General features: G+C 45.2%; 1 protein-coding gene across 7 annotated transcripts in view; it reads right to left on the minus strand.

Annotated features, from left to right (window-relative positions):
- Positions 1-22,218, minus strand: part of rtkna (rhotekin a) — a 55,117-nt gene that overhangs the window by 4,670 nt on the left and 28,229 nt on the right. For 3 of the 7 annotated variants that reach the window (XM_070963754.1, XM_070963756.1, XM_070963753.1), the window contains exons 2-8: positions 4,727-4,988; positions 4,048-4,101; positions 2,159-2,276; positions 1,831-2,055; positions 1,574-1,668; positions 904-1,010; positions 591-722 (exon numbers count right to left, since the gene is read on the minus strand). In XM_070963754.1, coding sequence (XP_070819855.1) covers positions 591-722; positions 904-1,010; positions 1,574-1,668; positions 1,831-2,055; positions 2,159-2,276; positions 4,048-4,101; positions 4,727-4,988 — 993 coding nt within the window. Of the gene's footprint in view, positions 1-590; positions 723-903; positions 1,011-1,573; positions 1,669-1,830; positions 2,056-2,158; positions 2,277-4,047; positions 4,102-4,726; positions 4,989-21,257; positions 22,033-22,218 lie in introns of those variants that run through there. The other 4 variants (XM_070963752.1, XM_070963757.1, XM_070963758.1 and 1 more) reach the window with 3 other exon arrangements.

Raw genomic sequence — 22,218 nt, forward strand, 5'->3', positions numbered from 1 at the left:
CCACAGGGATCAACTCTCAGACACAGACACAGGAAACAAGATGATCGAGAACCTGACTGGCTCTTTGCGTCGGTGCCTGGAAAAATGGACGGATGGGAGAAATATGACTCCTGATTGGATGGAGCTTGACTGCTGTGTCTTATTGTGTTTGCAAAGACTCGAGAAGATACCGAGCAGATTTAATTTGGGAATCTTTAAAGCCTTTTATCCAGACTTGCCTGCTCTTCTCTAGCCTTGCTGAGCATTTACACAGTTATGCCTGAAAGCTGAGCAAAAGAAGCGGTGTTATGCTCTCGGCTTCTGAGCAGCTGCACTGGGGCAACTGAGGGCTAAGTGCCTTGTTCAAGGGCACTTTAATAGTAGCTACTAAGAGAAGAGCATCACTTCTTATTTATTTATTTTTTGGCTCAGAGTCTTCTCGCTGGCTTGAGATCCAAACTGGCAGCAATCCATAATCTCAGTTCCTCACCAGCTACGCTAGCAATGCCTGAAGCATTACCGAAAACAACTCAACTGGTTCTGTGAGGCTGAATCAACCTCTGGAGTGTTTTACTCTGTTTCTCTATTTTTCCCGTGATTCCTTTGCTGACCTTGTTGATGGCAATAGTGAAAGCTGGCTCAACGTTGGCCTCTACATCTTCTTGCCGGTGGTAGCAGAAAAGGCTTGTTCCTTTTAGAACGGCATAGACTTCTGTCCAACTCTGAGGGTCACCACCCAGCTGCTGCGAGGCAGAAAAAAGGATCAGTTAAGTGTGGAGTAAAAGAACTTAAAAACACAAAGAGAGATGGCAACACAAGAAGGAGAGGAGGGAAGTGGAGGAGGAGACAAGGGCAGAAATAAACCCGGACAAAAGCCAAAAATTATGGAGACCCTGAGAGGAGTACACACACCTGCCAACTTACCTTAACTTTCAAGCATCCACTCATCATCTGCTGGGTCATACAGAGAGGCTGAGCTGCGAGGCGGCAACACACACTGCCATAGAGCGGCAACCAATAAGAACACTCTTCTACAGGAGGAGAGAGAGACGGACGGGCAAAAATAAACATCATTAATGAATAAAAATCTTCCCACATGACATTCACAATTCACACACAAACATGCATCCACACGCAGAGACACACACGCTTCTTCCCCGCATCGCACCGGCCCCCCCTTTAGCACACAAAACAAGGCACAGGGGTGCATGAGACTGGCAGCTGCAGGGAGTGTCATGAAGTGCAGCAATGAAACTTTACAGCAGGCTGAAGGGCCAATGAATAAAACACTAGGGGCCTGTCTGTCTGAGGTCTGGGCCCTTGTTAGCCCACATCATTACAGCTTTACACAGCAGTCACCTCACCAGCACAGCCTTTATTACAGTGACCTTGACAATAGTTGTCTGTCAGAGAACATGGGAGAGGACAGAGGAGGGGGAGGAGAAGACGCCTGGTTTAAGGGAAATTATTAAAATGCAGGGAGGGGAAGCGAGAGCGTGACGAGAAAGAGAAGGGAGAAAACGGACAGATGGCCGCTTTGGCAGGGCAAAGAGAAAGATGGTGAGGAGACAGATTGATGAAGGCTGCCACTCACCGTTGCCTGAGATGGTGAGGTCATGTGTGCGAAAGCTGTCCTGGATGTGTGACAGCGACAGGGTGGTATGAGCTAAGAGGTGGTACTTCGGGCCCCTGTCAAGACACACGGAGAGGATGACATTTATTCTGTGTTTGAGCATACATGTTTATAAAGGAAAATGCCATCCTGTGCTCTCTGAAATATAAGCTGTTTCTCCCTCTAATCTCCCTCTGTTCAATACAAAATGTTAACTCAGTATTTTAAATTAAACTTACGGGACGGAGGGAACTGGCAGCAGAAGAGGAGCTGACCCTCCGTTGCTAACAGGACTACATGGTCCAGGCTCCATGGCTGCCCGGAGCTTCTTCCCAGCTGATCGCCCCAGCGAGGAGCTCAGTTTACTGGCGAGTTTCCTTGGCGTGCTCCCTGCTGAGTAGTCGTCCTCCGAGCAGCAACTGTACAGCTCAACGCGCAGCTCAAAACCCGGACTGGCTTCATTACTGTGAAAAGATAAGCATGTGATAAGCATGAGCACATCAGGACGGATGTGAGTTTTTCTATATTTCAGACTGTCTGCGGTTCCAGGGGAGACAGATCACTTACAATACGATGGTGTTGTCAAAGCAAATATCGGTGAGTGTCCGGTCTACTATCACCATATCTGTATCAAAGATCTCTCCTCCCAGCTGTAGCAGGCAGAACACTGCACACCGGTGAAGCTCTACAAAGGACAAGGCAGAACAAAAGAGGGGGGGCGGGAAACTGTGAAACACAACATTCATGAGACCTCAGCTTTCATTTAATTGCATCACTTGCAAACTCATTTTCAGCTCAAAAACTGCATCACCTCCAACCCCCAAGATCCTGGTAGGTGTTTGACGCCAAAGGCTGGAGGGTGCATGAATGGAGTAATTACCGTTCAGCCCCTCCATTTGGCTGACAAGCACTTCTACTTTTGTTAGTTTCAGTTCAGAATTGTCATTGGCCAGCTGTGCTAAGAATTCCTGTGAAGCACTGTTAGCTGTTTTGTGGTGGAAACCGAAGCACAATGGTCTTTAATGTTGCAGCAGCCAATGCTAGCTGGAATACAACAGCTGCCTTCTGAATGCAAAACTAAAGCTATTCCAGGGAATACACATGCATTGTAAAGAAGCTATAATAGTCTTTTTGGGCATGCTTTGCTATGATTATGGGTAATTGGACGAATCCTTGTGCTGAAACACAACACCATCATATGCATAATAACAGTGAGATGTAAGAAATAGTACCTTGGGTATCATTGTTATGAAAAAAATATAAACAGTGTGGCACCTGATGGTCTACTATCTTTCTTCTATTGTGTGCTTTCTTCTTCTTCTTCTTCTGCTGCTGCTGCACAACCAAGCTCAGTCATTTTGCTACTTTGCATTAAAATTCAAGGTTACCACTGAAAAGGCTGGGGGAGGTGGCCTGCTCCTACCTGTGTGCCTCCCCGTCTACGCTATATTGACTCTTAATATTCAAACTTATTATTCCAAGTATGAGCTCAACACTGAAACAAATAAAATATGATTGGACATGTGAGAGAGGCACATGCTTCACTCCTCCCTGCCTCCTGGGCTCAGTTTATGTCTCGGTGTGTTTAATGACCTTGACTAACAGCCTCATTAAGCTTTGTTAAGACTCTACTACCTGTCTCTTGAGTTCATTTATATGTGCAGGTCATGCAGATTGATTCCATTCAAGTTGCCAGGGGAGAGAATGAGCACTGAGACTGTTTGCACGGGGGTTAACCCACATTGACTCCATCAAGAGGGGGTGGGACAGCAAACAGACATAGTGTTATATTTTCAATGCACCATTGAATCCTAAGATTGCTGTAAAAGCACTTAAATGTGACCTGGTTCACAGCGAAATTCAACAGGACAAAAGACTTAGGGAGCCCCTTAAACGCATAACAGATTTCAGTTGTCTACTTATAATGACCCAGTTCAGCGCCTGTGTGCTGCTCCTTCAGAGCCAAGAGGCAAAGCCAGCAAGCCTGAACAGTGGGTCGGGCTGTGCTGCCAGGAGTTTCTCACGTCTAAAAAAAAAAAATCGGTTCCTGTAAAATATCTGGCAAAGCTGCAACAGATTGTAATGATCGGCTCCAGGAGCTATGTGATGGACCCTGCGTGGAGCAGGAAAGAAATCACACAGTATGGTCTGTTTGCACAGTTCTGTGGGTCAGCGTATTTTTAAAATATGAAACTAAAAGTCCACATCAGTGTTCCGCCCTCGAGCAAATGATAAAAGGCCATTAATTTTCTTCAGGCATGAGGGATTGCACACTAACCCCTGAGATTATACAAAGCTTTCACACACATTCAACATCTTTGAATTAGCCTTTTCATAACTGTGCGAAGGCACATACCACTTCCCTCAGAAGAGAATCATTAATAAATGCTAGAGGCATAAATGATTAATAACCCATCAATGAACTTCTTCACACGCATACAGAGGTGGCTCCTCACCTCCTTTGTTCTTGAAGTACTCTGTGTCTTTCCACATGAGAGGGATCCGAAGATCTGTAACGACAACAGGGAGAGGATTAGACCACAAAAATGTTAATCCCCCTTACTGCCTAACTGACATGTGCATCTGTATCTACCCATTCTGCCTTCAGTCACTGGTTAACATGTCCACAGCTAATTAATGACTGTGTGAGTGTCTGCAGCCTGCTCTCCAGCTGGGTGCCAGACATGCAGCAGTGCCCCCGTAAACCTCCACCCACAAACACACATCTCATTAATATTAATTTTTTACCTTCTCATCATATTCTAAAAACAAACACAACAAGGACGGCTCCTGTTGTCTTGGCTCCCGGCGTGAATGATCTGCCTGCAGTACAAACAGAGCATCTGACTGCCCTCTCTCATACTGCAATGGGCAGCATCTGCAAGTCACCACGTTCACCTCAGTCAATAAGGAGAGAATGAAACATCCTCTAATAGAGAGAGAGGCAGAGAGGAAGCTGGATCTCAGCCTTTGCCTGACAAGAGGAGCTTTGCATTAAATCCCAACACTAAATGGGTCACAAAGATTCTATTCAGTTCTCCACAAAATGTTCCCTCTGATCGTTTTCCGCTCATCTCTGTTTCATAAATACAGATTTCTCCAACAACACAAACATCCAGACGAGGCTCTTCTTGCCTGAGATGGCCACTTTTCCTTTGCACGGGAGCCTGTCGTCCATCGGGCCGGCATCCGACGACCTCCTCGTGACCTTCTGCATGACCTGAGCCTCCTTCATCCTCTGCAGCTCTGACATGTAGGCCATGATGCGAGTGCTGCAGGTCTGCAGGCTCTTCGCCGCCTCCAGCGCCTGGTCTTTCTGGGAGCAGGCGGCCAGCAGCTTGCAGGCGCCGTCGCGCATCCGGATCTCATGGTCAATCTTTTTCTGGATGTCGCTGTCCTGCAAGGACAAGGGATGGTGGAGGGGAGAAGGGGAAAAAAGAGAAAGTGTGAGAAAAATGGGGCTTAAATGACAGATAATGGCACATTTGAGAGAATTTTGACAAATGGAGGATGACATTGGAGAACAGATAACGGTTTAAAGAAAGCATTTTTGGGAGAAATGAAGGAAGGAAGATTAGAGGACTCTTGTCTTCTCCGTCTCTTGTGGATACATTAGTGAGGTGTGTCTCTGAAAGCACACAGGGGTGCGTGTGTTCAGTGGTTTCAGTGCAAGTATGTGAGCGAGACAATACTCAAACACATGGCCTTTTGCCCCCTTACCGGCGAGCCCACCCCCCACTGAGCAGATGCTGAATCATTTAGTGCAAACTTATTCACTGCACATACAGAGAGCGAGCAGCGCGTCTCAAGTGAGAGAATAAAGAATGAAGCTGTCAAACACTGAATGCCTGCAGCCCAAAATGAGAGACCCCAGACACACAAATGTACACATACACTCTTAGAGGTTTCAAGCCACTGTGCTTTTCCTCAAGGGAAAAATAAAATACTATTAAAGTAAATTTGGCCTGGCTTATCTAGGGCAAGAAAGCCATCCTGCCTGTAATTAAAAAGACTCTGTACACTAACGCAAGAGTACAAACACAATGTGGACACATGACACATACTCACAAGCCCCAACACATGAAACAGTGAAGATTTCTCAATCCTTAACTGTCTGGCTCAGTCTCTGGTGATGCTGCCCAGAGTTTAAACAAATCTCTAAGCCCCTCTTCACTCTGTCAGCAGAGTGAGAGGGATGAGAGAGCACAAAAGAATCCGGCAAATCAAACAAAGACCAAGCAAAAGCAGAGCTGGGTTGACCTTGAGTCTTTGTGCCAGTGCTCGTTTTCAAGCTCAAACACCTCTGAATCACGCATTTGCACATCAGTTGCTTCAGTCCGGGGAATATCGATCGGTAAGGTCGGCTTCAAAGAGCTGGTTAAACAAATTAGGAAAATGCTAAGTTTATTTTGTGTTTGTAAGGAATGAGTGAACAAATGGTGTGCAACATCTGCCCAACTGCTGAAGTGTGTGTGTGCTGGCCCTCTTCTGTGATTTATTAGCAACTCACACTCCCCTCACAAATAATCTCCAAAGCTCCTTTTGCCCTTCATTTTGCACCCCTCTCCCTGCCTGATAAATGCACCTTCTCCTCCTCTGCTCCGATATTTCTCATTTATCTCCTCCCTCTCTCTGCCTGATTCTTATGAATTTTTTATCCTTGTGATTTAAGCTTTTATACTTTCACTGCTCATTTTCTTCCGCCCTCTCTCACACTCCATCCGTTCCACTTCACTGTCCTCAATCGGCTTTTCTTTCTTCTCTTCCACACCCTCTCTCTCCTCTCTACCTGCCTCTGCATTAGCACGAGTCCCACACTTCGCTCAGCAGAGGGAGAAGAATGGACATAAAAGTACGCATTTGGACATTCTCGTTTGGACGCAGTGCAGTTCAAAATGAGGTTTCTGATTAACCGCTGAATCGGAAAAACTAACTTGCGCCTTCGGATGTAACCGCATTTTCTCTGCCTGGTGGTGAAAGCTATACTAACAGCTGTAAATCACACATAATATCCTAAGAACTACACTCTAAAGGAAACCACCAAAACGTTAAACCACTGTCAAGACCAGTCTGACATACATTACAGAATCACTTACCACAGTTACACGGTATAGCATTAAAAGGGAATTCTCCTCATTCACAAAGCCAGAATGAAGGATTATCAGAGAAAATGAGAGCATGATTGAGCGTATTTATACTGATGAAGATAATGATCAGTCTAGATTCATGTAAAAGCCGCACTGAACATAATGTAGCTGCACAAAAAAGTCATTAAATAAACACTTTCACTGACTGTAAAGCAATTATACAAGTCTTTGAAAGAAAGGAGACCAAATTACTGCGACCGTATAAACACAGACATCAGTTAACTGCTGGGTGGCTGCAAGGTACAAGTGGAGAATTCAATTTTACAAGTGTTTGTTTAAGACTTGACGGAGTTGGCTTTCTTTCATCCAAGTGTCTGTTTTTGGAGAGAAAATAAGTAATTATAACTGAGAATGCGAGAAGCAGATGAAGCGGAAGAAAAAGCACGCCAAGTGTGCAGTCGTGTTTTTGATTTTTATGCAGTGAATACTTGGACTGATGCTCGAAGAGAGAGCCTTACAATAGAGCAAGAGAATAACCTGCGTATTTCCTAGATCACCAATTAGGTTTGAGATTCCTGCACCCACACAACAAACTTCCAGGGGTGACAATTTTTTGAATAGACCGCTTTGGACTTGATGGAAATTTGTCATCATTTTTAATAAATAAAGCCATGAATCGGTCTGCTGAAAAGATTATTGATGATGAGCACAACCACTAAACAAACATGAACAAAGACGGGGAAAAAAAATGTAAATTTGAATCAAGGATAAAGAGAGAAACGAGAGAAAGCTCAGCTCAGGCTCTGTCCAAATGTCCTTGTCAGTGGTGGCACAACAAACCATGCTCCATGCACCACTGAGCCGGAGGCAGGCCAGCCAGCTTTGAAAGAATGCACACACACATATAGCACACAAACACACACACAGAGCAAAGGAGCTGTCACCACAGTCAAGTTCCATGCAGCGGGTCTTAGAGTGACCCAGGAAGAGGTCCTGTATTTATAGCAGCTAAATTAACAGGCTTCTCCTGCTGGGGATCTCAGAATAGAAGACGAGCAGCCTAGATCTAACTCTAATCCACACGTCTGGCTGTATGTCGGGCCAACAGAGCACAGCAAAGTGACATAAACACCCAAAGACGAGATAAACATGCCACAACAACCAGGACAAGCAGGAGAGAGGATGATGAACTCATTTTCTTTTTAGATTCGTTCACAAATGCTCAAACGCACACATAAATTCAAGCATAAATGCACACATATTGTCACAGTGATTCCCTCACACAGCGTCTTTGGCGTGGCAGGTGTTAGACCGGTGGGCAGTGCCAGAGAGGCTGCCTGCCTGTGACGGTGGCAACATGGACAGCAGCCAGATAGAGGGGTGAAGCAAGGGTGGATGGACGACAGGGATGCAGCACATTTGGGTATCATGCGGCGATGCAGAGGGGGAGGTAAAGCTGTCAAGGAACACACAGGGGGGACTTGAGGAAGGGAGCAGAGAGGAGGGAGAGACAGAAGAAAGGAGTTGATATGAGCTGACGGGGCGAAAGGTCTGGGTGGAGTGTGAGAGGCAGTTGAGAGGAAAAAGATAAGAAAGGGAACTGCAAGTGGGAGAAAAGAAGGAGAAAGCACTGAATGTGAAGAGACAAGCGGGATGCAGGGTGAGGGGACGAAGAGGGAGGACGACAAGCGAGAAGGAGGTAGATCAAGGTGCTGGACTTGAAAGAGGAAACAGGAATAATGGGAAATACACAGAGAGAGGTAGCAAAAGGGAGCTGGAAATCAGGAGAGACAGAATTCAACGACAGAAGAAGAGGTGGTGGGTTCCATATGAGTAAATGTGCTGCCAAGGTAATGAAGCATGAAGCTGTGTAAATGAGCAGGCGTGGAAATAATTGGGAGAGAGAGCGTCTTTGTCTGAGAGGACAAAAAGACAAGTGTGTCACGTCAAAACCTGACAGTTGCACTAATGGGTGAAGACAAAAAAAATTCATAATTACTCATTCGCAATTAACTTTGAAAGAGAGTTATGACAGAAGTTAGATCAGCTGAACACTTCTGCAAACTTATGGAGTTTTCAGGCTAAATCATGAAGATGTTAGGGCAGACGGGCCATTAATTGGAGGGCTGGTGGTCCAGTCCCTGTCCACACGTTGTCCAAAGAGGACAGCCAGTGTGTGTGTGTGTGTGTGTGTGTGTGTGTGTGTGTGTGTGTGTGTGTGTGTGTGTGTGTGTGTGTGTGTATGTGTATGTGTATGGAAACAGTTGCTTTAAATAAAAACTTTTAAATCAATGTACTAAAAAAATGCAAATGCATCCAATAATCTACTGTTTTACACATATTTTCAATAAATAAAACAACAGTAAAGAGTTTTTGCTTCAAACAACACTCCATTTCGAAAGCATCACTGTATGACACACATATGCACAATGCCAATGTAACCTTTCAGCCGGTAATTTGATGCCTCAGTAGATACCAGATGGTCACTTCCTCTGTCACCTCTCTGTCCCCGTCTGGCCGTGTGTGTTGATCCTCTCTTGTGTGTCTACGGCTGCGATCTCAGAGACTCTAACACACACACACCTACACAAACATACGCATGCTGGTTGGGGATTTGACGGCGCTGCAGATGGTGTGTAATGGTTTGTTTACGATGTGTTGTTCTGCATGAGTAGGCTTTCCTGTTCAGATCGCTGACCCTCGACCTCCGACCTCTATCCCTGAGCAGACCAGACGACTGCAGCTCCAGCACGGGGTTGGCCCACGGGTTTCGCTTTAACTCACGAACGAGAGACAACACAGTTTGCTTTGTGCTTTTATGATTCACATTCATAATTGTGGAAGGCTGAAACTAATTTTAGAGCTTAAAATAGAGCACATATTTCACCAGCATATTTTTAGCCATGTGAGCATGGATGGGAAGTTCATTACGTGAGTCTGCTGGTCAATCCGTTGCTTTGGTCCTGAGAGAAATATCTTGACAACTATGGGATGGATTACCGTGAAGTTTGGTACACATATTCGTGGTTACCAGAGGATGAATCCTCCTCACTTTGGTAACCATCTGACTTTTCCTCTAGCGCCACTATGAGGTTGATTTTTGCAGTTTTAAGTCAAATACCTGAAGAACTATTGGATGGATTGCCATGAAATTCTGAGGAAAATTCACGTCCCTTAAGGATGAATTCTAATCACTCTGCTGATGTCAATTTTTCAATGTGTCCAATAATTTGATTTATGACTAAATCTTGTAAAATTAATGACATTCCCAGAAGCCTTGACTGTACTTTGTGTTTGGTGCTAATTAGCTAGCACCACTAACACACTTAATCAAGATGGTGAACAGGGTAAACCTTATACATGCTAAACATCAACATGTTAGCACTGTCATTTGACACTGCTGTGTAAAAGTACAGCCTCACAGAGCACAGAGCTGCTAGCATAGCTGGAGAGTCTTAGTATTGTTAGATTATAGCAGTTTAGAGAGGAAGTCCTGAGTTTTGCTGTCTAGCATGTGCAACATAATATGCTGAACACCTGAAACAAATGCATTTAACATCATTATTGATACCAGTAGAGACATTGTCCTTCTGCTCATCTTCCTCTATAAGGAGGATGAGGAAGAGGATCGCTGACATCAGGATGGATCCTCTATTAAACTGTGCGACCATTTCATCTTTGCAGACTCTGAAGTTGTTTTCTTTGTGAACAGACAAGACGCCGCAGCAGCCGATGCAAAAGCTGGTTGGACAGACAGAGTGAAAGAGGCTGATTGCACAGAGAGAAGTGTGAGGACAACAGTGGAGAATAACAGCAGGACTACAACACACTCAGACAAAAAGGGAAAAGTCTTGCTCACTGATTCACTCACACACACACACACACACACACACACACCCACACCCACAACAGTGCACAGTCACAAGAAACAATCTGTCAATCTTCACGACCACAGATGCAGACACTGACACAAATGTGCTCAGCCTCTAGTTCACCAACACAATCAAGAACTGCAAATTCCTAACCACTCCCATACGTCGGGACTTCACTGACCAAACTGCTGGCTTTCAATTAGCCAGCCACAACTATGTGCCTCGCCTTCCTCTCCACCCTCTTCCGCTACTTTCCCTCATGCTCGCTCTCTTCCCCTTTTCCTCTCCCACACCCAGAGCACGGCTGCAGTTAAGGGTGGATGGAGTGGTTGAGAGTGCAGGAAAGAGTAAGAGATAAATGAAGAGAGAGAGAGAGAAAAAATCAAGGGCGAATTAGCTGAGAGAGCGAGAGAAAACTAAAAGTGAGAATGGATGTAGAAGTAGACTATAGGGAGAGCTGGAAGGATGACGAAGAAAGACGAGTGGATAGAATAAGGATGAATGGATGAAACCATGTTGTGGGTGAACTGCTGGGATGTTGGGAAAATCACATGAGCAGACTGTAAGTAACACACAACACATGTCACTATCATACTCAGGCCCACCAACACATAACCAAGCACACATAAAGTGCAACACGTGCACATGCTGTATGTGCAATGAATTTAAGAGAAATCTGAAAACAGACAACAAACCCAAACCAGTCAAAAACAATGGCCCAATTCACCAAACAACGTCCCTACAGTGTTTCAGACTCCAGCTGCTGCTGGGAAGCCAGGGCACGACAACAGTGAAGGGAACTGGTTGGGTACTGGTCATGAAAGACAGAGAGGACGGGGGGAGAGAAACAGTAACTGGGTGGAGAGTGTGCATTCGCCTTTACGACAGCAAAGCTGGCGACAAAGCAGCCCAAGTCTGTTCAGTGCCAGGGCACACTTAACACACACACACGCACTCCCAGGGCTCTCTCATATGGCAAAGTGCGCCGTGTACTCCGGCCTAGGTGCCAACACGCTGATGTCATTATTGAGGTGATGGCTATAGAGTTTCAACAGTGGACCAACTCGCCCTTATGGCTGGACCACTTTGAACTCTCCCCCTCCCGACAGCTTATGCATTCAATAAATCGCTGACAATAGAGACTGTTTCAGCTCTGCCTGCATGAAGAGCGATGTGTGTGTCTGTGAGGGCCTGTCCACATGTGCTTGTGTGAGCGAGCGTGTGTGCAAATGACTTTGCAGCCAGCTGTCCTCACACAAAGGCAGTGTGTCTCTATGCAGCTGGGTCCCAGAACACACTGGGCGGAGTCGGAACAGAAAGTGCTAAAGAGAGGAATAATATGCATGCGTCTGTGCCCTAAATCATGTTTTATGTACATGCAGGAGGTGGCGGACTACGCCTGTGTACCAAAACAAGTGCATGCAAGTGAACCAGTGCATATTTGTTCTGTGTGCGCACTTTGTTCTTGCAAGTGCATTTGTTTTTTGGCTGCTGGCCCTAAGGAGAGCAACAGTGGAGTGAATTTCAAGCTATAAAACAAATTGTTTAGAGCTAGGAGAGAGCACAGGGAGCTTAGAGTCTGCCAAGCAGTGATCACTTCAGCAATTTATGGGCACACTAAAGCTTGATGGCTCTTACACGGCTGCGCACAGCCTCAGCCTAATACATCGAGTCTGCATTATCATATAGTAGCATAGTGGGAGCTGGGAGAAGCAGCAGGCAGGCAAACCGAAAGCAGAATCATTTGAAGGCAATGTATATGCGATAATAAAAGGAAGTGTGTGAGCACCTGTGCGTGTGTTAGTATATCTACTGTATGACTGTGTGTGGTCTCCCAGCGTTAACTAGCAGGCCTGGAGAGTATAGATTTATGGAAGACTGTGTGCAGGTTCCAGACCAGACTCATAAATAACTGTGGGTGGGGAAAAAAGGTATACATTCAACCAGCAAGGCAGTTTATTATGAGTAACAACAGCACAAAAACACTAATAACAGCAGGACCCCCTCCTGCTCCTCTTCCATCTCATCTTTAAGAGGACCAGGGGGAACAAACTGGACCCCGTTCAAAACACAAAACAATGCTATGGTCAAATACAATAAACTAGACTGTAAATCCTCTCTGACCTGGAGAGCTGAATCTACAACAAAATAAAGAATTCAAGGAACCAAACAGACCATAAAAGGCTGAAACAAGCAGCAACGAAATGTGATGGTAATAATTATATTCTTGCGCAGTTTTGGCATAGTTTTGTATGCTTCACAGCTCTGAAGTGAAGAAAACACGATCCGCAGCTTGTGATAAGAAAAGAGACAGAAAATGGACAAGTGTGGTCGCCAAGCAGCTTCCTTTTCCAAGCAAACAGTGATGGAGGAACCCTAATGAGAGTAACTGGCACACTGGCCTGTCTGGGGGCTGCAAGAGGCAATTAATGAATTAAGAGACACACACACAGCAATATTATAACCTCATCAGTGAACTTTACTGGCACAGTCAGCGTTATGCACTGCAGGCCTGGAACACAGCTACTGACTATTACACAAGTTGATACTGTTATTAACTGATTAGCCAGCATTTCCTGTAAGCCCATACAGAGGAAGAAGAGGGGGGTTTAGCAAAGGAACGAGTATGAGGCAGGTCATTCTAAGCCCTGATCAAAGACTGCTGTGATCTCTCTTAGTGAGAACACTTTGCTAGTGCATGCCTAAGTGGAGACAGAGTAATGTGGATTTAATCACATTAAAGATCCACATATGAAGCAAAAAGATACTGATGGGACACTGTAATCCACCCTGCGCTGGAATGTTTCACGTGTCGCTACGGCCCGTTTTTCTCCAGCACACCAAATCGCTGGCTGAGGAGAGGTGTTAGTCTGTGAACGGAAGTTGGCCGTGTCACAGAGCGCTTGCGCTGATATGGCTGTGAGGGGGCCGGGTGGAGTTTGATTTGATTCTCCCATCAACCTCAGTGAGTGTGCAAGTGTCACGGTGACTGACAGCTCTCAGTGTGACATGTTACCTCACACCTCGGATAAATGCGGGGGAGGAGAAGGACACGACGACAGGCCTCAGATTTGATCTCCGCCATGTGTCCAAGCTGGCCAAGCGCAATTTTTCCAAGTCTCGTTCACATTGTTCCCTGTGACTGGTTGGTTTTGTGTTTTTGAAATGCAGAGCGTGTACTGGTGTTTGCTCACGGCACCGTTTTCCTCTGCGAAAAATGGCAAATTAATTTGGGGAATACTGCTGGCATTAGAATCAACAATTCCCCTGCTGCAAAGACAGAAGAAACAGAATAACATGAACCTCTACAGTACACACAGCCTCTTTCTTCAGTATGTTGATACTCACGTCTCCTTTTCCTTTTCATGTCAGCAAACACAAATTACATCTTTTCCTTTTACACTGAAACCCTTCAATCATGAGGAGGATGTAATAGGGTGGAGCGCTGCAGGAGTGGGAAGATAAGGACAGACAAAACGGCAGATGAGGAACAGCTAAAGTGTCAAAGGGTGGGAGGGTGAGAGGTCACGGCACCGCAGTTTCCCGAAGGAGAGTGGCATCCCTGCTGGGCCCCGTCCCATTAAGCTCCTTTTCATCCTCATTGGGGTGAGGGGTGGCTAGTTATCTCACTACCACAAGCCCATCCTAACACTTGCTGTGTGACACACTGTAACACATTTGTAAAGCTCTCATTAGTTGACTTTTGCAAACATGCACACCCAAACCCCCCCCCCCCCCCCGCCAATGAGCAGTTGCAACAGCCTGACACAATTTCAGCGACACACACAATGCTCGACTCAGTAATCCAAGGCTTTCCTCCATGTCTGAATCAGGATGAGGAAATCGGGTTGAGCTAATTAGCTCAGCCGGCCTAACTAGCATTTAAGCCTGCCAAACTCTCCCCCCTGTTGTCTTTTGCTTCTGCTCTCTTTGCTGTGCTGCAGACACACATGGAGAGGTGCAGATAAGTGCAAAGCATGTGGGGCTAAGAACATATTAATGCGGATGAATCTGAAAATGCATCATTCCTTTCTGTTTTTTTTGCCTTCTATTCACATTCAAATGTGCTCTTTAAACTGCAGATTTCAAAAGACTTGTTTTGCGGTGTAGCATGGATGGCAAAACAGACAGCTTTTATGAAATCCTTACATCAGAGGAGCAAAACTATAGATGGACAAGTGTGCAGCAGAGGACAGCGAGTCGACACAACAAAACAAAAGCCTGCTGCACACTATCCTCGACATATACAATTGGAAAAATGTATTAATAATGATGTGTCCTTTGTTAAAATGTCATTAATTCAAATTTTACTGATTGCAAGTGTACAAAATAGTGTGCATGAGTATTCAGTTTTATAAAATCCTAACACACAATCTTACATATCCCTCTCCTTTGCTCACCATATTATGGTCTTAGTCTTTCTCAGGGGCAAATAAACTTAAGGTGAGGAGGAAGAAGAGATAAAGATTTTTTTGTTTTTGGGCATTTTAGTTTGGCTTTTAATACATTTCAGCTTGAATGGAAAACTCATAATACTTTCCACGTGTATGAATCCAGCTTTCTTATTCAAACTGAGTAAAAAGCATCGAACTTATGGTGATAGCTTGTCATGCCAACAGTTTTTTGACTGGCAGCTTCACTAGTAAGGTATTTCTACCCCGTAAGCACACAGATGGTCCATACTCTCTGTATATACTGTTTATGTGTCCACTCTTCTCTCCACTTCTCTCCACTCTCCCAAAATACTCATGATACTCCACAATTTAATTATGCTTATTACTATAATGTATAACTTGGGTATCAAAAGGGGTAAAAGTGATCAGAAAATGTTGTCTGTTGTCTTAATCCATGCAAACGTAGTTATGTTCTCCGTCCCTCTCTCTTATAGTAGGTGTGCTTTCTCTGAGCCCCATTTCTAGCCTCAAGAGCTGGAGTTGAAGCTGCTTTTCTCACTCTATTATTCATCACTGTTGATACTGTTGCCTTATTTAGAGTATATGGTCACATGTGTGTGTATATAAATATATGTAATCACATGTGCTGCCCCCACGTGAGATCTGTTGAAGGGGAGGGGAGGTTTTTGCTTGTCATGAAGGTGTACATGACAGAGACAGACAGATACTGTACGATGAAGCTGTGCATATCTGTGTCCTTGAATCACTAGCAACCAGCATGAGCCCCTGAGTGAATGCGGTTCATTATAATATTCATGAGGCTGCAGGACTTCTGAGCCGAGTTAAAGCAAAACCGGATATGACTAAACTGACCCTCGCCCCTCTGCCCTTGGGGTAAAATGGCCAAGAAAGGGACAGATGAGGCCCGGCCGGAGGGTGTCTCTCAGTGTGTGTGTGTGTGTGGGGGGGGGGGGGGGGGGGGATTCCAGCTTATGCGCTGATGAAAGCCACTTATCTCACAATTGTAACCATATTCAGCAATGGTTTGGCAGCAGTGTTAGGACCCTCCATCGGCCAGCAAGAAATAAAGACTTTCATAACGGAGAGGAGCTGGACCAGAAATGCAACACACACAGCTTGGTTGTGAGGGACAACTTTACAGCCTTGTGGTAAGCCATTAATTAATGGCAGCCATGAATTAAGACCTGAGGAATACTGCTATCACTGCATAATAAGAGTAGTATTTGTTTCACTGCCTTGATTAACGACAGTCACATTAATGCCACAGGAACACATGTAAGGTGAGATCCACTCACAGTCTGTCATGTTGGTTCCTCCCTTCTGCCACTTTGCAGCACTTACAGCCTGCTCTGGTTACTAATGGTCCACATTAACCCTTGGAGTCTCCGTGTGTACGTGTTATGCATATGTGTGTGTGCAAGCATGTGTGCCACTTCAGTGTGAGGCAGTGAGAAAATGAGGTGAGGAAGCGAATGAGGGCAACTGAGATTGAGGAGCGAAAAGAACAAGAGAGGGAACATAGTTAATTGCAGAAAGTGTGTGTGCATCTGCGTGTGTGCGTGTGGCTCTTATCTCTGCCCTCCAGAACAACTTAAACAGATTGGTTGATCAAAATTTACATACACGCACACAAACCAGCAGAAAACTCAAAACTTGTGCACCCACATTCACTGCAGCACTTATCTGCACACTGACACTCCACCAACAGACACAAGTTCAACATAATATTTATTCAGCCACAACAGAACAATGCGCAGCCTCGATTTGCTGACATGTAAATGTACCACAAGCAGGCTGACGTGAAGAGAGCTAGTTTGATTCTTACACTGCAATTCAAAGTGAACCTCATTCGTCTTTCCTGCTTCTGTCTGCGGTGGGGGAATTAGTGCAAAGGGCTCAACTACAGTGGATGGATAAACCATGCAAATAGCACATACAGGGCACTTAAACTCAAAACTGAAACATATTTATGGGGAAATTCAGAAACTGGACCAATAATTAAGTCCTTTCATTAAATGCTGGATAATTATTTTAGCCTGCAGTCATCTAATCTGGGAGCAGAAGTGATGGCAGTTCCTCCATAAACACAGAGTGTAAAAGCTATAATGATTTTATATGTACTGTGCATGATGATGTTATCAATTTAAATTGTGTTTCTGTGCACCTGGGATTGAATTTAGAGAGGGTCTCTGTCCCATGTTGGGTAGATGCTGTTTCAGCTTTACAATCTTTACAATCCAGAAATGTAAAAAAAAGATTCAGAATATTGACTATTGGCCAAGTCAGACTGAGAATATAACTGGCAGGTATTGGTCAAGTTTTTCCAGTGTGGAGCAAATGCAGAACAGGTCAGGACTGTCTGTGACTGCACAGTGTGATGACTTCAGTGAGTCCACACGCGCACACACACACGCGCGCGCGCACACACTCACACAGGAATAAATAAATGCTGGTAAAAATGTTTCATTGTTCAGCAGCCCTGCATCCCTTTCATATTCTCTGGTGAAGCAAATCCATGAGCTATTTTGTGTGCTCTGTCACACATGTTTCACACACAATCCTCTCTGTCTGCAGCATCTAACCACAACCCACAGCGAGGTATCATCTGAGCAGCATGATGTGCGCAAGGAATGGTGTGTGTGTGTGTAAGAGAGAGGGTGTAAAGCTGTATCTTTGATATTATTATTATCGATTATATACGGCCATGCCTGCATTTCATCAGAGGGCCATGGGAGCAGGATAAAGGGGAGCCTGGATGGATTATCCATTATGTTAGATCTCCACAGATCAAGTGAGTGTGTGCATGTGTGTGTGTTTGTGTCTATCCACAATTTGGTGCCTTCGCTCATATCTGCGACATGAGAGCAATTCCCCTAAACAAACAAAACCTAATCATGGATTGGCAGCGCGGATGCACAGGAAAATGAAAGCTCACACGCACACAACAGGTAGCAGTGTTAAACAGCCTGTCAAGCCGTGCCGTATAAATGACTGACAGCTCAGCATCTGCTTCCTTGGAAAGACATGACAGATAGACGTGGACCGGGTCTGAATGTGATCCGCTGCCAGCAGCTCTGCATTAGCTGCTCGTGTGATTATCCGTCTGTGGGACTGAACCCTCTCCTCCATGACCATCAATCCCTTCACAATCTCCCTCTGCATCGTCAGGCCATCACTCCTCTATAATTGTCTGTCTGTCTGTTTATCTGCCTGTTTGTCCATCACTCCTTTCCTCGTCCACTGAATCGGCATCATGAGGGCAGGCCATCAATCTGCTGCTGCATAAATATACACGCTGTCCCATGTATGATTCTTATAATATACAGATACTCTTCATCTGTCCTCTCTTCAGACTCTCTCTTCCATCTCTCACTCTCTTTTTCTTTTCTTTTTGAGGCACTCATGTCAGGACAAACCCATTGAAGGCTCTGCCACAACATTTGCTTCTAAAAGGAGAAAGAAAAATAGGACAGAACATTACTGAGAGAGCTCTGCCATGCCATGGCATGTCAGGGCAGCTTTTGAACTGGCTTTGTTTAGCTTGTATTTGAGTTGGGAGGCCAGAAACCAAAAGCAGGAGAGGAGGACTGAAGCTGACAGCAGAGGCTGTGAAACAGTAAGAAACCCCCAGAGAGAGGAAGAGTGTAAGAATGTATAAGTGTGACTTAAAAGATCCATAATTGGGTGGGCGGAGGGGCAATATTTTGGTGGAGCAGGATATAAGTGGCTCATTTTTCACACTATTCCTTAGACAACTGGCTCAAGGAGACACACAAACACAGTCCAATTCACCCCTCTCCTCATGCACAGCTGCTGCCATGCCATACAGCACATAGAGTAATGGGCTGCAGTCCCTCCCTGTGTCTCTCAGGCTGAAGAAGTCCTACCTATCTCAGTCCCAGCAGCTGCCTCCTGGGAAAAAGCAATGGACAATATCAGCAGAGGAAATAGAATGACCTCTACTGCAGAAACACAGCAGCACAGAGCAGCGAGGCAACAAGAGCAAGAAACACACGCACATACATACACACACACACACACACACACACACACACACACACACACACGTGACTGCAGAGGTGAATGAAGGCTGGGGAGGGAAGAGGAGGAGAGACAGACACACACAAGCAGAAGAGACATCCAGGATACGGATCTTGTTAGAGAGGAGGGAGACAGAAAGCTGGGCAGACAGACTGAGGCTTGACTGCAGAAAGCTCCTCTGCAGTAAGTGGTTATTGATTTGGAAGACAAGGGCCGAAGGATTCCATGGCCAGCGCACTGACACGGGATGCTGACACTCCCCCCGCCTTTCTATAATTGCAAACGCGACTAAAGGCCCATACAGAAATGTGTTTAACAGACAACAGTTTAACAGTAGCATGCGATGAATGCGGCCAAATCGCTGCGTAAGAAGCATCAGAGGGACTGAGCATTGAGGATGATGTGTAGCAACACTGAGGAGAGGCTGTGGCACATGAGTGACCTTTTCACTACTAATGATCAGAGATGGCTGCGGTTGTAACAGTAGTAGAGACCAAATGAACACATGTCACATGTTTTCCATGCACAGCACACACACAGAGATACACAGAAGCACAGGCGGCATTCCAGGAATGGAAAGATCACATCTGTCTTACTCTCTCAATCTGTGAGTGATGTTGACGCAGGTGACCTTTTAAATCAACGTGAGGCTAAAATCTAAAGTCCAGCTCTCTCTCTCTCTCTCTCTCGCATCAGGAAGCAGCCTGTCATTAAGTAAAGTGAAGGCAATCAACGGACAGGGATGCAGCCGGTTGTTTGCTCAATCTGAGCGTGGATGGAGTTTCAGTGGCGATAGAAAAGTTGATTATAGGAAGTGGTCAAAGTGAGCAGTCTGTCGGTCAAATGTGCTCAAGCTAAGAAACTACAATGACTGCCTGTCGCACACACTCAGCGGGGCGCCATGTTGAGGAACACATATTTTGCTAGGCGTCTTTTCTTTTCGGGACTTTCTGTGGTTCGGCATGCGTGTGTTTAAGTTTAAAGCATTGCAAACTTCTCCTGAAATAGAAATATGATAGACACATCTCTGTTAAGTGGATTGGCATCCTCAGAGCCAGACAGCTTTATGTGAAAACCATGGAATTTTTATCATTTCATTTCTGTGGGGGAGAAAAAGCAATGAAGAGCAAAAGCGCTCTCACCTGTAAAGGTCTAAACTCCAGTATTCAGTTTTACGTGTGGCTGTTTTCACGCTGCCAATTCAAGGCCTTTAGGAAAGATTTATTCACAAGAGAGGGGAAAGGTTGACGACTGGGAGATTAAGTCATTATTGCAGTAATATCCAACAGTTGTCACATTGTTCCAGCTATGAGAGGCTGGGAAATATGTCACAGTGCAGTCAGGAAACGTGGAATTAAAAGTTCAATCCCCCTACTAATGGAAGCACCAGCACAGAGAGAGCCAGAGTTACAGCACAGAGGGAGAATGAGATATTATGTATGAAGGAACAAAATCATTAGCTGCTATTATTATTATTGAATTAGTCATTGTGCCCACAGGAAATGGGATTGATGCAACATCGCCTGTCCCTGTGGTCAAATGGCAGCCATAAGATAATTGGTGCAATTTAGGATATATTGTAACAAAACTCCCTTAAAAATCGTGCAATTTAAATAAAAATTGTGATTATTATTAGAATTCATGACTTCTATAACATGGCATGTCATATTTCACAAATCATTAGATGCCATTCTTTAATTCGGCATAAATCTTATAAACCAATTAAACTTTTTTTTCCCTGTAAGTTCATATTTTACAAATGGTTTCTATATTACTCGCTCAATCTTCTTCCACTTGGTAAGAAAGAAAAATGGTGGTCGGTTAACACCAGAGTGAGCCAGTTCTCAAAGTTGGATTCGTATTAATTAAATCATCTGGTTGAATCAGACGCGTGTCAAATTTATCAAAATATCTTAATGATTCGAAATAGGTCCTGATCAGGTTCAATCAGGAGAGGCTCGAGACATAAACGAGACAACTTTGAAATGCCTGGGTTTTAAAGCGTCTCTCTCCAAACTGTTTTAACAGCCCATTATCAGTGGACGCGCTGCAATCAATAGCTGATCAAATGATTTGCCTCCACATCTCTCCCGATTGCCGCCTGCGTGATCTGACGCTGACGAATAAACCCAACGTGTCACGTGCATTACGGCTGACCGACAGTTTCCATTTCATCCCCAAACTTAAACTGCTCCGAATCTTCCGGCTGTAAACATTTGGAAAACAAAACGAAAACAAAAGCAGACCTTACCCTGTGATTCTTGGAGTTGTTCATCCTATCCAAAGAGGAGCACTCCGATTCCCAACTCTCCAAAACTGGCAGCACGCGGGCGCTTTACGCAACACCAAGGTCCGTTAACGTCCCACACACCCCGTGAAATACCTTAACTCAGATTTTCCCTTTGTGGCACCTCCATTTATAGGCAAAATGAAACATCCACTGACACTCCTAAAATAGCTGCCGTTTATTAGCCTCAGAAGTTGTTACGGATCCGCGCACGGATCGCAGAGCCCGCTCTTGGCGATGTGGGAACGACAGCGGTCATGCGTCTGAACCTCAGCCTTCATTATCATTGTCGTCGTCGTCCTCGCTCCAGAGCTCCAGTCCGGATTCACACAGACCAGCACCGGCACAAGGGAGGATAAAGACTGACCGGCTGATGGACCAACCGAGAGCCGTTCCCGAGGAGGCGGGTGTGTGCGCGCGTGTGTGTGTGTTCCTAATCTGTGTGTACGTTAGCTGCGCGCAAGCGGAGCAGAGCGACAGTAGCTGTCAGGGCTCCAGGAACCTCCAGGGGTCCTTGAGGAGCATCCCAGGGGCGTTGGAAGCGATTTTAGGCGAAGTGTCACCCCACTGACATTCACCAGACGTACAGTGAGTGAGATAATAAGATGTTTTCCTCAGGGGCTTGTTGTTGTCAGCCCACTGTAGGACACACAGGCAAATCCCACGAGGTCCCTGCGTCCCTGTGAAATCTTACAGAATGGCAGCGCAGGGTCTAAAGCTATTTGGGAGAAACTGACATAAGAAGGATTTGGCAGCTCTGAGTTTGGTCATAGTTTGAAGTGGGTTGCGAGTGTGTCAGTAAAATCCACTGTAGTCGCTCTGTGCCTACACCGCCCACAGTGGAAAAAGACGCTTTTCTTTTTTTAAGTTATGACTCAACTTTTTTTTTTTTCTTCACAAGGCACTGGTCAATATGCTGTTTGGA

The sequence above is a fragment of the Chaetodon trifascialis genome, chromosome 6, assembly GCF_039877785.1.
Source record: "Chaetodon trifascialis isolate fChaTrf1 chromosome 6, fChaTrf1.hap1, whole genome shotgun sequence".
NCBI classification, from domain to species: Eukaryota; Metazoa; Chordata; class Actinopteri; order Chaetodontiformes; family Chaetodontidae; genus Chaetodon; species Chaetodon trifascialis.